The sequence below is a fragment of the Palaemon carinicauda genome, chromosome 38, assembly GCF_036898095.1.
Source record: "Palaemon carinicauda isolate YSFRI2023 chromosome 38, ASM3689809v2, whole genome shotgun sequence".
In the NCBI taxonomy this organism is placed as follows: domain Eukaryota; kingdom Metazoa; phylum Arthropoda; class Malacostraca; order Decapoda; family Palaemonidae; genus Palaemon; species Palaemon carinicauda.
This window is the reverse complement of record NC_090762.1, coordinates 49,275,878-49,290,877: the sequence shown is the minus strand read 5'-3', so window position 1 is coordinate 49,290,877 and position 15,000 is coordinate 49,275,878. Positions and strand designations below refer to the sequence as shown.

Here is a 15,000-nt window from a genome sequence, read left to right as displayed (position 1 = left end):
TTTAGATAAAAAGTGCAATAACAGGAATCGTACCCTTTTCAAATTTCAAAAGTGATACAAGGACCATACAAGTTGAAAAACTTAGAAATAATATTTTTATTTTTTATTTTTTTTAAGGCCTGGGAAGTAATGACACGGAAAATATTGTATAATTTTAAAAAGACTCAAGGGTAATAGTAGAGAGTGTACCCTTTTTTAGATGTGAAAATAATACCAGTAATCCTGTTATTTTAAAAGGCTTAGAAGTGATAGGAAGGATTGAACGCTTTAAAAATCGTGGAAGTAATAATTCTTAACGGGTTCTTTTAGAAACTAAAACGTAATAACAGGAATGAAGTCTTTTTGAATACATGAGATAATTATCAGGCACTGTGCCATTTTGAAATCATAACTAGATAACAGGGATCGTACGATTTACTTCAAGAAACTATGAATAATATAATAGGAGTTTAAACTCTTTAATAGAATAATAGCAATGGCAAGGATCTTACCCTTTTAGCAACAGGTGATGCTGTTGTCTGCATCGCGATGACGATGAGAAGAAGGACAGCAGCCAAGAGGCTATTGCGAACGTTGAAGCTTTGGTTGAACATTCTGTTGGTCTGGAAAGAGAAAAAGAGAAGAGAACTAATTACAAATACGTTCTGGTGGTCTGGAAAGAGAAGAAAGTGAAGAGAATTAGTTACAAATACATTCTGGTGGTCTGGAAAGAGAAAAGGTGAAGCGAATTAATTACAAATACATTCTGGTGGTCTGGAAAGAGAAAAAAAGGTGAAGAGAATTAAATACAAATACATTCTGGTGGCCTGGAAAGAGAAAAAAAGGTGAAGAGAATGAATTACAAATACATTTTGGTTGTCTGGAAAGAGTAAAAAGTGAAGAGAATGAATTACAAATACATTCTGGTGGTCTTGAAAGAGAAAAAAAGTGAAGAGAATTAATTACAAATACATTCTGGTGGTCTGGAAAGAGAAAAAGTGAAGAGAATTAATTACAAATACATTCTGGTGGTCTGGAAAGAGAAAAAGTGAAGAGAATGAATTACAAATACATTCTGGTGGTCTGGAAAGAGAAAAAAAGTGAAGAGAATTAATTACAAATACATTTTGGTGGTCCGGAAAGAGTAAAAAGTGAAGAGAATTAATTACAAATACATTCTGGTGGTCTGGAAAGAGAAAAAAAGTGAAGAGAATTAATTACAAATACATTCTGGTGGTCTGGAAAGAGAAAAAAAAGTGAAGAGAATTAATCACAAATACATTCTGGTGGTCTGGAAAGAGAAAAAAAGTGAAGAGAATTAATTACAAATACATTTTGGTGGTCTGGAAAGAGAAAAAGTGAAGAGAATTAATACAAATACATTATGGTGGTCTGGAAAGAGAAAAAGTGAAGAGAATTAAATACAAATACATTATGGTGGTCTGGAAAGAGGGAAAAGTGAAGAGAATTAATTACAAATACATTCTGGTGGGTCTGGAAAGAGGAAAAGGTGAAGATAATCGCAAATGTGTATCGGGAAATGCATGAATTATATTTTGTGGTGAGCTAGATTGTCAGATCTGTAAATGAGGGAACGAAGATAAAAAGTTCTTATCTCGAAAGTAGAGCCAATTTCGTAGCTAAACGTCCTTTTCTTTCATTTTATATCCTAATGTAATTATGGCTCTCTCTCTCTCTCTCTCTCTCTCTCTCTCTCTCTCTCTCTCTTAATTATAAGGTAGGATATCTTGTAACAGTTCTCTCTCTCTCTCTCTCTCTCTCTCTCTCTCTCTTATAAGGTTTTTCAGAAGCGGTTTAATTTCGCTTCATTGTTACTGTAAATAAAGATAGTGCTGTTTATGATTACCTGCGCTATTAATTCGATTAAAATCTATCCTTAGAACAGTGTTGCAGAATGTTTGCAATACAATTATCGACGGGGAGAAAAAACTCTCGAGCACTCGCAGCCGAGGAAGAAACTCTGGAAGAAAGCGAGGAAGAAAGGAAAGGGAAGAAGGATACAGGACGAGAAATGTGATTTCCTCGATTCAGGGTTGGTGGAATAAGAAGATTATGACATCTAAGGTAAAAGTCTTTCTTTTCCAAGGCTCTTTTAAAAATAGGTAACTCGATAAGTCTTTCTTGTGGCGTTGTAAGTGCATTAATGAGAATACGCAATATGAATGTTGCTTAAGTCTTTATGCAATGTATATATATATATATATATATATATAAATATATATACATATATATATATATATATATATATACACACATATAGGCGTGAGTAAATCTCTCAGGGACACGTGAAGCTCAGATGCCAACAATAAAACAGAGGAAAGATTAGAATACAGGATGAATTTTTACAAATTTATCTTTGACTTCTTCAAGAGGACTATTGTAAATGTAAAGAAACGAAACTAGTCAAGATTCGCTTTGTATTATTCTCTTTTTCCTGTGATCTTTCTTTTGTATATATATATATATATACATATATATATATATATATATATGTGTGTGTGTGTGTGTGTGTGCGCGTATGTGTGTGTATATATATATATATATATATACTGTATATACACTGTATAGTATTGCCATACACTTGCCTTCTGATTTCTAGTCAAACCTGTGGTTAGGTTCCTAACCCAGCATCCTATATTCTTGATCCAGTCAACAAATAGATACAAGCGTACATGTTATAAATATCAAAATAGGAAAGGTTAAGAGGAACTTTACAAGGTTTCTTAGCCTTAAAATTTAAATGAAAGAAGAGCTTTATATCTTAATTTGCTCTCCTGTCTCTAGATGTATTCTCCCTAAAGGGTCACGTTCTCGTGGATTCATTATTTTAGTGGCAACATTTCGTCAAACAAAGGAGACCATTAGCTTCCATTACCGACGAAATGTAGACCATGCTTGCGTGGGACATTAGACGTAGCTCTTTCCAAAGGGGACTTTGCTGGGGGCATGGAGAGGTGATATTCCAGGTCTTTTGACGAGCACTCTCTCTCTCTCTCTCTCTCTCTCTCTCTCTCTCTCAATAATAAGGTAGGATGTCTTATAACAATTCTCTCTCTCTCTCTCTCTCTCTCTCTCTCTCTCTCCTGGTCTAACCCCATACCGTAAAGTAGTAAAGATTGAGAAAATTCACGCTTTCAAAAACAATAGTTTAGAGATAGGATAAATTTTTAAATTGGTCTCATAGTTGTTAACTACCCGGAGCAAATAACGTAATTTTCTTTTCATTCAAGTTAGAAATTGCAAAACCTGAAATTGTATTGCAAATATGTTTCTACTCTCAATCCTTGTGACAACTCATTGTCATTTAGCGATTTTAGATTTTCTTGATTTAATTCGTATTAACTTAATTCCTTTTTATTGTAATCAAGTGTTCAGTTGCTGTGTTTGCTGTAATATCTTAGATTAAATTACATCTTCCTGTGTTTTACGATTTGGGATGGTTTAAACGTATATTTTATAACTTAATAGTTTATTTTTTTGTTTAAGTAATGAATACCGAGACACATGAAACAGGCTAACCAAGCAAGTGTGTTAACTTAGCCCAGTTCAAATCGAAACCAGGGAAAGCAGAAGAAAAGGAAATAAGAGTGGACAGAAATCTCGAAGATTGTATTTTTTTTTTACCTGAATGAAAGAGTGAAAGTTCTGGAGCAACTCGTCTTAATCTTTACCATATAAGCTTGAGTTGACAAGTCTTGCTCACTCTCCGTGCTTCAGTGTTATGATTGTCACAATTTTATAAAGTTATATACCAAATAAGCTTAGGTTTCAGCGTTATTATTTGTTAAAAGGTTCAAAATTTTAGGCATTTGTTGACATTCGTAACTATTTTAAATTTATAATTATTTATGCTATTATTATATGTAAATCTAGATATTAATCTCTGGACCGTCGTTCAATTAGTTCGTTATAATTCTGAACATCCTTGACATTCAGATCTCCCCGGACAGTTCCATCCTGTTCATAATACTAGGCATGCAGTTAATTCTAATATTCAGGCCTTCTCCAGCATGAGGCTCAATACTACATAGTATTCTAGAAGTTTTATTCCAGCTATGACCAAGTTGTGAAATGATCTTCCTAATCAGGTAGTTGAATCAGTAGATCTTCAAAAATTCAAAGTTGCAGCAAATGTTATGTTGAACAGGCTGACATAAGTCTTTTTATAGTTCATATATGAAGTATCTGTTTTAATGTTGTTATTGTTTTCAGAATATTTTATTTTGATTGTTTATTACTTCTTATATCGTCTATTTATTTTTTTATTTCCTTTCCTCACTGGGCTATTTTTCCCTGTTGGAGCCATTGGGCTTACAGTATCTTGTCTTCCAACGAGGGTTGTAGCTTCGCTAGTGATAATGATAATGATAATAAATGATAAAGGTTTCATTAGCGTGACTAATTGTACTGTGCACAACTAATGCCTTAGAAACATATCCCAAATTTCCTCTCCGTAAAACCTTGAATGTCTGGCGTGAGCGGCCAACAAAGCGTGAAAGCAAGCGACTTCTCTCGCTTCAAGAATAACGACGTTTCTCTTAAGTATCTCAACAAAATTTATATCCGGTTTTATGAGAAGTTTCATTTACTTATAGAAAACTAGATGAGAGGTGGTACGTTTTCATTATATATATATATATATATATATATATATATATATATAAGAAAAATACCACCTACCACCGATTTGCCAGGCTGGGGTTCGAGTCCCGCTCAAGCGCGATAGTTTCTTGTAGTGTCTGCAACCACCATCATTGTAAGCTAAGCATGGGGCTTGGTGGAGCCAATAGGTCTATCTGCTGAGTCATCAGCAGCTATTGCCTAGTCCTCCATAGTCCTAGCTTGGATGGAGAGGGGGCTTGGGCGCTTATCATATGTATATATATGGTCCGTCTCTAGGTCATTGTCGCTGTCCCTTGTCTCTGTCATTTATGAGTGCGCTTTAAACCTTTAAGCTTAGAATAAGGAAGTCAGTGATTTTGTTCGGCTACTTATATTTCCATCCCTTTAATCAGTAATATTACAATCAAAAAGGTTTTCTTTTCCTGATTAACATATCTAGCCATATGTAGAGTCTCCACGTGTATCCAAGAATTTTCATATACACTTATGAGTCATTACAATTCATGCAATCTTTCAAAAGCACTTGAGAGCTTTAACAAGTATATTTGGCCTCTCATAATTACTTGCTATGTTTTACAAACGCTCTCCAGTTTTCAATAGCTTTCCCAAGCAGCCCAGAATTTCCACAAATTGTTTTGAGCTTCCAAGAATTTTCAAAGACTCGTTAGTCTTTTCAAACTTTCAGGGACATTTATAAGTCTTGCAACTAACTACGCATCCCGGACATTTCACAAGACCATTGTAATGGCCAAATCTCATAATCCTTACAGTTTAAGACTTAATCCACCGAAATTCTCGTATTTTAAAGCTATGAAAATCTGCCTATAAAAACTGACATTTATACTTTTCCAATAACCGTTTATTGACAAATTCTCCTCTGATGTCTATAAACCCTTCACCTATTTTTATTCTCATATTTTTCTATTAAGCATTTTTAATTTTTTAACAACGTAATGTCTATGTATTTATTCGCTTAATTAATTTAGCATTTTTATTCTCCCTCTTTTAGCGTAATATTTATCTAATTTATCTCTTTATCGTTCCATTTTTACCTTAATATTTATCGAGATTGTAAAGTCTGAAAAACCTTACAAATGACTTGTCACCAACGTTTATCAAAATTGCCTGAATATGTATCAATTTCACTACGTCTATTGACTATAACTCTTTATGAAAGTAGATTCATTTTGCTAGAAGATTATTATTTAGTCTACATATGTATTTTCAGTTTTTTAGGCTCTTAAAATTTTCAAGTTTGAATGCTATACACATGATTTTAATGTCGATGTAAAATCTAACAGGGCATAGTTATTTTCCACTTTTTTTTTGATTCTCGAATGGGGAGGACGCCTCTCTCTCTCTCTCTCTCTCTCTCTCTCTCTCTCTCTCTCTCTCTCTCTCTCTCTCTATATATATATATATATATATATATATATGAAAAGGTTGGCGTAGCTACGTGAAGCTGTGTATAAATTCTATTACAAGAGCAAGTACCAAACATATATATAGAATAATCTACAGACATTTAACAATTTGAAGCTTTTTCTCATGTATAGATTTGCAGTCGTCGAGAAACATTCGTCAAAATACCTTGACAATTGTTCGCATGTTCGTTACTACATGGCTTTGACTTCCCTTATCCACACCTCTTTTCAAAACATCTAGATAAATTCTTAATACATTGGTTGCTTTACGTTTCACTGGTGTCATTTCATGAGAATATTTTTTCTTATTTTTAGGTTGGAAAATAATTCAGATTCGATGGGCTGTTATTTATTGAGGGAAAATATAAAAATTACAAAACTACAAAAAAAAAAAAAATCCTCAAGAAGAGGTACATCAATCAATCAGTTAGATGGCTGTGAAAATGGGTGGAGCTTTTTATCGTGGCAACTTATCCGACACGGAATATAGCATCACATGATGGTCTATTGCAATCAACCTCCCTTTCAAATTTCAGAGTTATATATTATCCCTGCTTCTAGTATCTCATTACAATAAACGCCATAACCAAGGTTTGTTATATTTAAAGATTTAAAGGACGTTTATGAATGGCAGAGTCAAGGGACAGGACAATGTCCTAGAGACTGACCGCATCTATGAGCACCCCCTTCTCCATCAAACTAGGACCAGGGAGGGCTAGGTAATGGCTGTGATGACTCAGCAGATAGACCTATAGGCTCTCCCAAACCGCCCATTTTTAGCTTACAAGGATGGTGAGGTTGCAGACACTACTAGAAACTCACAAGCCTGAGCGGGTCTCGAACTCCTGTACAACAGCTAGGGACGGTTCCAACAGGGTACCACAAGCCTGAAAGGCATTGTCTCTATCATGCAAACTGAGGTTCTGTTATTAACTTGAGGGAGATTATGAAGAATCTCCACGCAAAATTCATGATTATCTCCCTTGTTGATAACTCTTTTTTTCAAATGTCCTAGATCGCTGTTAATCTTGTGCATACATAGCTGGTAGTGTTGATCATTAATCAACGTAATATCCTATTTGTATCTTGTACTGTTAAGAGCGTCTATGCTGTGCAATGCTTTGCAATTGCCGTGCTTATATTATTTCTCCTTATTCCTGATGTTTTTTTCCTTCAAACCGCTAAGATAGTGACTGGAATCATTCTGTGATGACTGTAAATTTTAGTAGAAGTAATCCTCTGAAGAACTAAGGAAACAATCATGACTAGATTCTGCCTCTCTTGAGTGCAGTGAAGTTGAGTATCCAAAGCAAAAAACGTTATAATCATAAATAGCATGCACTAACACACACATAAATTTGAGGACTATTAAGTTAAAAGCAAGGCAATGTCAATATAATTTCGATCAAGATTATCTTTTATGTTCGCTTGAATAATGACGCTTTTCATTTGGGTATCTCTAGAATGACACTATCCTCGCTAATGCTATTATTATACAGCACTGAGAATGACCAAATAAATTACTATTTCCTAGTAAAATAGAAAATGACGCAGTGGATAGAATCACTAAAGAATAAAGAAAGGATACACCGGTATTTATATCTACAAAAGCTCTCGAATTCTTCGAGGGAGTCGAGTAAGCCAAGGTGTGGCCAGAGTGCCGATGTATGTTGACGCAGTGGGGGGTTAGAACACGACCTGGACTCATTATTTTTTTCCTGCAAGGATATAAAATCACGTTCTCTGGTTATTCTTATAATTTTGTATATATTTTTGGTCGAATAGTAGCTGAAAATACGTTTTCTTATGCTATTGCCTTGGAAGAAATTCTTATATAATAATGAATGATGTTTTATGGCACGTTTACTTTTATCGTATTGGAATATAACATTTTTTACTTGTTTTAATGTTTTTGGTCACCTTGGAAATTATGTTGAAAATTCATATGTCAAAATTTACACTGGAATTATCCATTACAGCAATAGTTTTATCTCACCAATCCTAGTATGAAAGTTGATTTAGATTTTCCCATAAAATATACATTTATTTTGGTACTTCCTCTATTCTGAACAAGGATGGACCGTAGTTTTTATGGGTATTCATCTGTATTATCTTTAGGAATGTAAAATTATGGATCTGACAGATAGGATCAACCTATCTAATGAAGTAATATTTTGAAAACTGCGATTGCGATTATTATTATTATTATTATTATTATTATTATTATTATTATTATTATTATTATTATTATTATTATTATTAGCTAAGCTACAACCCTAGTTTAGAAAAGAAATAAGAAGATAGAATAGTGTGCCTGAGTGTACCCTCAAGCAGAACTCTTACCCAAGACAGTGGAAGACTATGGTATAGAGGCTATAGCAATACTCAAGACTACAAGAACAATTGTTTGATATTGGAGTGTCCTCCTAGAAGAGCTGTTTATCAAAGCTGAAGTCTCTTGTACCCTTACCAAGTAGAAAGTAGCTACTGAATAATTTCAGTGCAGTACACTGATAAAAAAAACAGTAATTTTAATCGGAAATTCTCCGTAAAAATATACTGTTTTCAGCCGTATTTCAGTGAAACACAGACGACCGTAATTTTACCCTACTTTGTTATTATCTTTTACGGATTGGTGGCCGTAATATCACTCCTTTACGTCAATATATCCGTTTTTATAACGGTAAATGCCTGGCATTATTTATTCCAGGAGTTTTATATTTTTACGGCGAATTTTTAACTGTGTAGTTAACTCCTTGAGTGAAGAAGAATTTTCTTTTATCTTAGTGGAGTCAGGTGTGTTAGGAAAGAGGAGAATGTGTAAAGAATATGCCTAACTAGTCTGTGTATGTGTAGGCAAAGGAAAAATGAGCTCTAACCATTGAAGGATCCAATGTAGTACTATCTTGATAGTCAAAGTATCTTAATAACTCTTTAGCGATATTATCTCAACGGGTGGCTTGTGTCTTGGCCAACCCAATAATAAAAGAATTCTTTTCTGAGAGAGAGAGAGAGAGAGAGAGAGAGAGAGAGAGAGAGAGAGAGAGAGAGAGAGAATTTTCATTTAGAATGTTTTATCTAATACTTTTCGTTGAAAAGAAGTGTAAACTCGACTTGAAAGAAGTTTATACTTAATTTAATTCATGACCTATTTTGAATATGTGCACGCAAGCTACACTGATTATCAATTTTTTAGTTAGATTAATTTTTTCATGCTTCTAGCTTAGTTGGATTTAAACACAATCGAAAATTGTTTTTTATCTTAATTTAAACCAAAAATAGGAAAAATCCAACTTCTCCCAGTTATAAAAACACTGTAAAAAGTCTTGGTTTAAATAGTATTTTTTACCTTCAAAAGCCTTACTTAGAATTATATCTGTTTCCGAATATGAAAGACCGTATATTCCTGACAACAGTGAAGAGGGCAAAAGGAAATCATAATTTACAGTGTGTGAACTTTAGGGTTTATAATGTGAAATTGGTATTTTGGAAGGAATGATTCTTTACGGATGCTAGAGTAGGAAAAGGGTCTCGGTAACACGATTGGAGGAAGTACCTCTAATAATGACAAACGACTTACGGATGAGAAGATAATGTGTTAATATTTCTTTTATTGAATTTTTTTTTTCTTTTTTTAAATGCTCAGTCAGTAGAGATACTGGAAGATATGATGTTTTGGAAGTCATAATAAAAATAATCTATTACGTCATATTTTATTTAATAATCGCAAGTATGTGATCTCCTGTATCCCACAAGAGACAGTGTCGTGCATGACGGTAGACCTAAGAAAGGGTAATGGAAGAATCTTGGGCACCCACTTTTTAGTCTTGTGTTTTATCTGTTTGTGCTGTTTGTGCTTCATTTGTTTCCACCACGGCGTTGAATGGTCCTTCCGGCCCCAATGTTAGGTCCTAAGGTCGAAATTCTTGAAATCGAATTCAATTTCACTTGTACTTGCGTCATTCGTGTCTTTCCAAAATGGGTTCCTATACCATCATTGAAGTATATTTCAAATGACCTGTTTGCAATGATGTTTCAGTTTTCAGTTTAAGTTTCCCCCTTGAACAGGAAGTCATTTTATTTTGTTTTAAAAACATTTTATTTTTGTATAAAGAAGTGGTCGATCAACTTACATCATCATCATCATCTTCTCCGATGCCTATTAACACAATGGGTCTTGGTTATATTTCGCCAGTCGTTTCTATCTTGAGCTTTTAATTCACTACTTCTCCAGTCATCATCTCCTACTTCACGCTTCATAGTCCTTAGACATGTAGGCCTGGGTCTTCCAAGTCTCCAGTGCCTTGTGGAGCCGTGTTAAAGTTTTGATGAACTAATCTCTTTCTACATACCGTAGAAAATGTAGCTTTTGTGGAAGGCGAATTGAACTTAATGCTATATTTAGAAATTTACGTGGATACTACCTATGACGCCATATAGCTTCTTGCCATCAGTGTTGACACTAAATGACCAATATGTTTATAGATCAGCTCATGTCACTCGTAAGGTCGCTGGATTTTAAGTAGATAAAGGACACTGTCTATTTGGTGCAATGTTTGGTTTTAGGATGCTGAATGTTACAACGAAGTTGTGGTAACGCGTCAGTGCGTACTTCAGACGGGTTTATGCTAAAATGAATTAGAGGTTTGTGATTGAAAATTCCATCTTTCTAATCTACGCAATTAGATAATACATTTGGTTCTTTATCTTGTTACGCAAGGAAAGGCCGTTTCTTTTGACTGATTAAGATATGAATCTTCAAGGTTGCTTTGGACCCCTGCTAGAATTGCTTATACCAATAAAATCAGTTATATCAATTTCAAGATGAACAATAACGGTAATAATAGCTTCTACAGTACAACTGAAAATAGCAAGTTCGATGCTAAGAGTCCTGAGATTTTTCAGAAGCTTCTTATCATATATATATATATATATATATATATATATATATATATATATATAGAGAGAGAGAGAGAGAGAGAGAGAGAGAGAGAGAGAGAGAGAGAGAGAGAGAGAGAGAGAGAGAGAGAGAGAGAGAGAGATAACCGTACATTACTATTTACACCACCCCATTTTAGAGTTTCAGGTTGAAAATCTCTTATGAAATTCTCTTTGAAATGCCGTTTCACAGCAGCCCCAGTCTACGACATCCATATAAGACAGTGTTTAATGACCCTTCTCGTGTTTGAGCTATGGAGAATTAAGGTCTCGCATTAATTCGCCCACAGGCGGCAGAGAAACGGTTACGAATCCCTGACAGGCTACAATTTATTTTACTTGTGATTCGAGAAGCAGATGAGTTTCGAGTCTTCGCTGCGCATTTTCATTGTGTAAATTACAATCAAAGGTCACAGTCTGTCTAAATTCTTTGTGTAATTCTTGTATTTATTTGGAATGTTTTGTCTCTTAGAGTCATTGCCATTTGAGATTAAGCTTTTGAGTATGATTATATTGCTTATATTACTTCACATATATTTTATTATCTCCTTCTTTTAAGTAAGTTTTTACGCGGTCAGTATTTCGGAATACTTTTTTGAGAACAAAAAAGAACCTGACGATAATAATTATTGCTAATGATTTTGCTATTTGTTATTATTAAGAGGATAAACTCTTCAGTCTCTTTGCCTGTTTATCATTATATCAGTTATTCAGTGATTCTTAATGAAGAGGCAAAATTATATTTCTTTGCATTGTTGATCATAGATAGTTGATAGTTGACAAGAAGTTTCAAAGGGGTAAATCTTATACCACAATCCCTGTGGAAGGTAATATATGTCATTGATATTATTATTACTGATATTATTAATATTGAAAGATGTTTGTTAAAAGATAAGAATGATATTTTTCTACATTTTTTGCAAGGATATTTTGATGCTAACTCTTTGACTTATGCTATACGATTTTAGTTTTAATACTTATTTATTTGTTCTCTTGGCCAATCTTCCAATTTATATCAACCTTAAAAATCATTACTATTATTAATGTTTCGCACAGGACAATTTTTCCGTACAAATTTAAGAGCAAGTGTTTTACTAGAGGCTAGAAATCAATGTATGTGTGTAAATATACGTTTCAAGAGTGTGTGTTTATAAAAACAGCCATGTCTGAAATTGTTAAAGTATATATACTAATCTCAGATATGGCTGTTATAGTGTAATTTCTCGTTGTTCAAGAAATGTGTCGTAATCCCATTTCAGTGATTTCGTATTCAACAAGAATAAACAGTCTATTATTTCAACATTAATCCTTCTTCATTAAAGTAAAATGCTGAGGTCAGTTGAAAGCACCTTAAGTCTAACCATTTTTTAAAGATATTTTCAAGTCTTGAATGTCTAATTAGTCCTTGATTATTTTCAAAGATAAATTACCCCCTTTATTTTTCTCGACTATTTCATTGTTGATTGAGTGAGATATCAATGTGATGTCATCATTCATTACCTTCGTATTCTATTCACATTTATTTATTCATTCCGTTCTTTTTTCGTAAAAGGATCTGATCAAAATAGATGATGAGATAGCTGAATATGAACGCTAATTATACAGTCAGTTGCTTCATATTGACTAATGACCTTTTATAAATATTTATATATTTTTCATTTGAGGAAAATATTAGAAAACAATGAAATAGGAGTTATAGAATCCTTTCATTTTATATTTTTCACTTTTCAATGTCTCAAATTGGACATTATGATACGCATTTACGCATTTGCAATGCCATAAGTGTGTTGACCAAGAATAGTGGGAAGGGCCACCTGACGGAATATCAGATTTGCACCTGTTGCATAATATTGCATGTGATGTCAATGTGGTTATTAAACTCCCTTATCGTAAAATATCCTAGAAATTATATATTTTCTCGAAATCTTCAAGTAAAGCCTTCATTCTGCTTTTGAAGGCTTCACAGAGAGAGAGAGAGAGAGAGAGAGAGAGAGAGAGAGAGAGAGAGAGAGAGAGAGAGAGAGAGAGAGAGAGAAGGTTTTTCCTTTCCTTCTATTAAGATCAAACTTGGAGGACGTACTGCAAGTCCGCCTATTAATAACTGGCTACTCCTGTCATTTGCTTCCCTTCTTCACTCTTGTGCTTGGCAAGGCTTAGCAGTATCAAATGTTATATGTGGGAATTATATATATCTATTCATATGTACTTAAATATGCAATTATGTATATTTTTCAAGCTGTCTATATATATATATATATATATATATATATATATATATATATATATATATATATATATATATATAGATAGATAGATATAAATATATATACATATATATATAATTTATTTATTTATGTATACACACACACACACACACACATATATATATATATATATATATATATATATATATATATATATATATATATATATATATATATATATATATACATACATATATATATTTATATGTATATATTTGTTTGTGAATGTGTGTGTGGAGTATGAATGCATTTATGTACTCCCCTTTGTATATAAGTTTGCATGTATAGTGGAGGTTAGGAAGGCATTAACGAATATCATATTTTTATTTACATTGAAAAACAATGACAATATTTAAAAAGAAAACAACGATATATATTTCTCTTTGTCTTCAGCGAGAAAAAGCCTTTGCCTGTCACAATGTAATTTCTCAAATGAAGACCACCGGAAATGAGACTCTCATAATGAAGTAAGTCACCCAAATGGGAAAATATTTGACGTCAATCAGTGGTAACGAGCCTTTGTTTACTATTTTGAAGCACAAGATAATTTGAATGAAAATAACAATAATTAAAGTATTGACTTCATCTTCGAAGAATATGAAAACGCTTTTTCGAATGTGTGTGTTTTTTGTTTTTTGTTTTTTTCGTGACTTGGTTTACCTCACCCCAAAACCTCGACAATTCTCTAAAAGATTTAGTGAGATCAATTTAGCCTGACAATCTCAACGGTACACAATCACTTGTACGGTGAAGTTAACACTGGTCTGGTAGGATAGAAATTCAGTCACCTAAAACATGTTTAGAAGTACCTTCAATTTAAAGAAATTAACGAAATGCCAGGAACTCACTGCCCTTCTTTTGAAATACATGAAAGGATTATTGAATCCGTAAATAAAAATCCGTCCATTATAGATTTTATCACGAATAGAATCCCATTTGTCATAAATAGTTGTCCATTTGACTGTATATACCCTGGTATTTTTAAGTATCATCAGAAATGGTATGATGACGTTTTGATAATCCCACCAAACAATGCGTACAGATCTTAGTTGTCGTGAAGAAATTTAAGACGCTGCTTCTAAGAATACCTTGCTTCAAACCTCATATTTTATCCAAGTTCTGTAATATCCATCTGACGATACTCGGATGACATCTTGTTCACTTGGGAACTGGATAACAAAAAAGGCGATTGAACATGAAGAGGAAGAATTATTAAAATAGGAAATATGTCCAGCAGATTGTCAAGAAAGGTCGAATATTAAATAAGATTTTATCCGCTTCAGTGAATGTGTCAGCGTGCGGTCATATTTGCATGTTTTTTATTACGCAACGAAGTTAGTGACGCTTGACAGCTAGGACAGATGCCAGTCTTTCGAGAGTGAGATAAAGGAAAAATGGTGATATGAAATACCTATGGAATGCAGTCAATTGCAAAATGGTGATCTTCGATAGTTATGTAAAAACGAGGTGAAATTTAAGATATTTTTTCCTTTACTGTTACTGTAATGATATGAAATGCTATTTGATGTATCTAGATAGTTATAAAGATCAAATGGGAATAGAGAACCCTTTTAGAAATTAATGAAGGGATGCTTTGAAAAATCTCTGAAAGTTAAATCGCCAAATTAAATTTTTTATTGAAAGTTCGTAGCTACAATTAAGAACTTTAGGTTCTGATATAAAATAAAATTAATCATAGGTAGACTTTATTTATATATATCTCATCCTTAACGTTATTAGTTTTAGTAGGC

General features: G+C 33.3%; 2 protein-coding genes across 2 annotated transcripts in view; one reads left to right on the top strand and one right to left on the bottom strand.

The window, feature by feature from the left end:
• The window catches only part of LOC137630609 (cap-specific mRNA (nucleoside-2'-O-)-methyltransferase 2-like), a 353,518-nt gene that overhangs the window by 39,832 nt on the left and 298,686 nt on the right, over window positions 1-15,000 (top strand). The window lies entirely within an intron of this gene.
• Window positions 1-15,000, bottom strand: part of CCAP (Crustacean cardioactive peptide) — a 48,837-nt gene that overhangs the window by 12,894 nt on the left and 20,943 nt on the right. Inside the window, exon 2 of the mRNA XM_068361615.1 lies at window positions 492-602. Within this exon, the coding sequence (XP_068217716.1) occupies window positions 492-593 (102 nt within the window). The 5' untranslated portion in view covers window positions 594-602. The remainder of the gene's footprint in view (window positions 1-491; window positions 603-15,000) is intronic.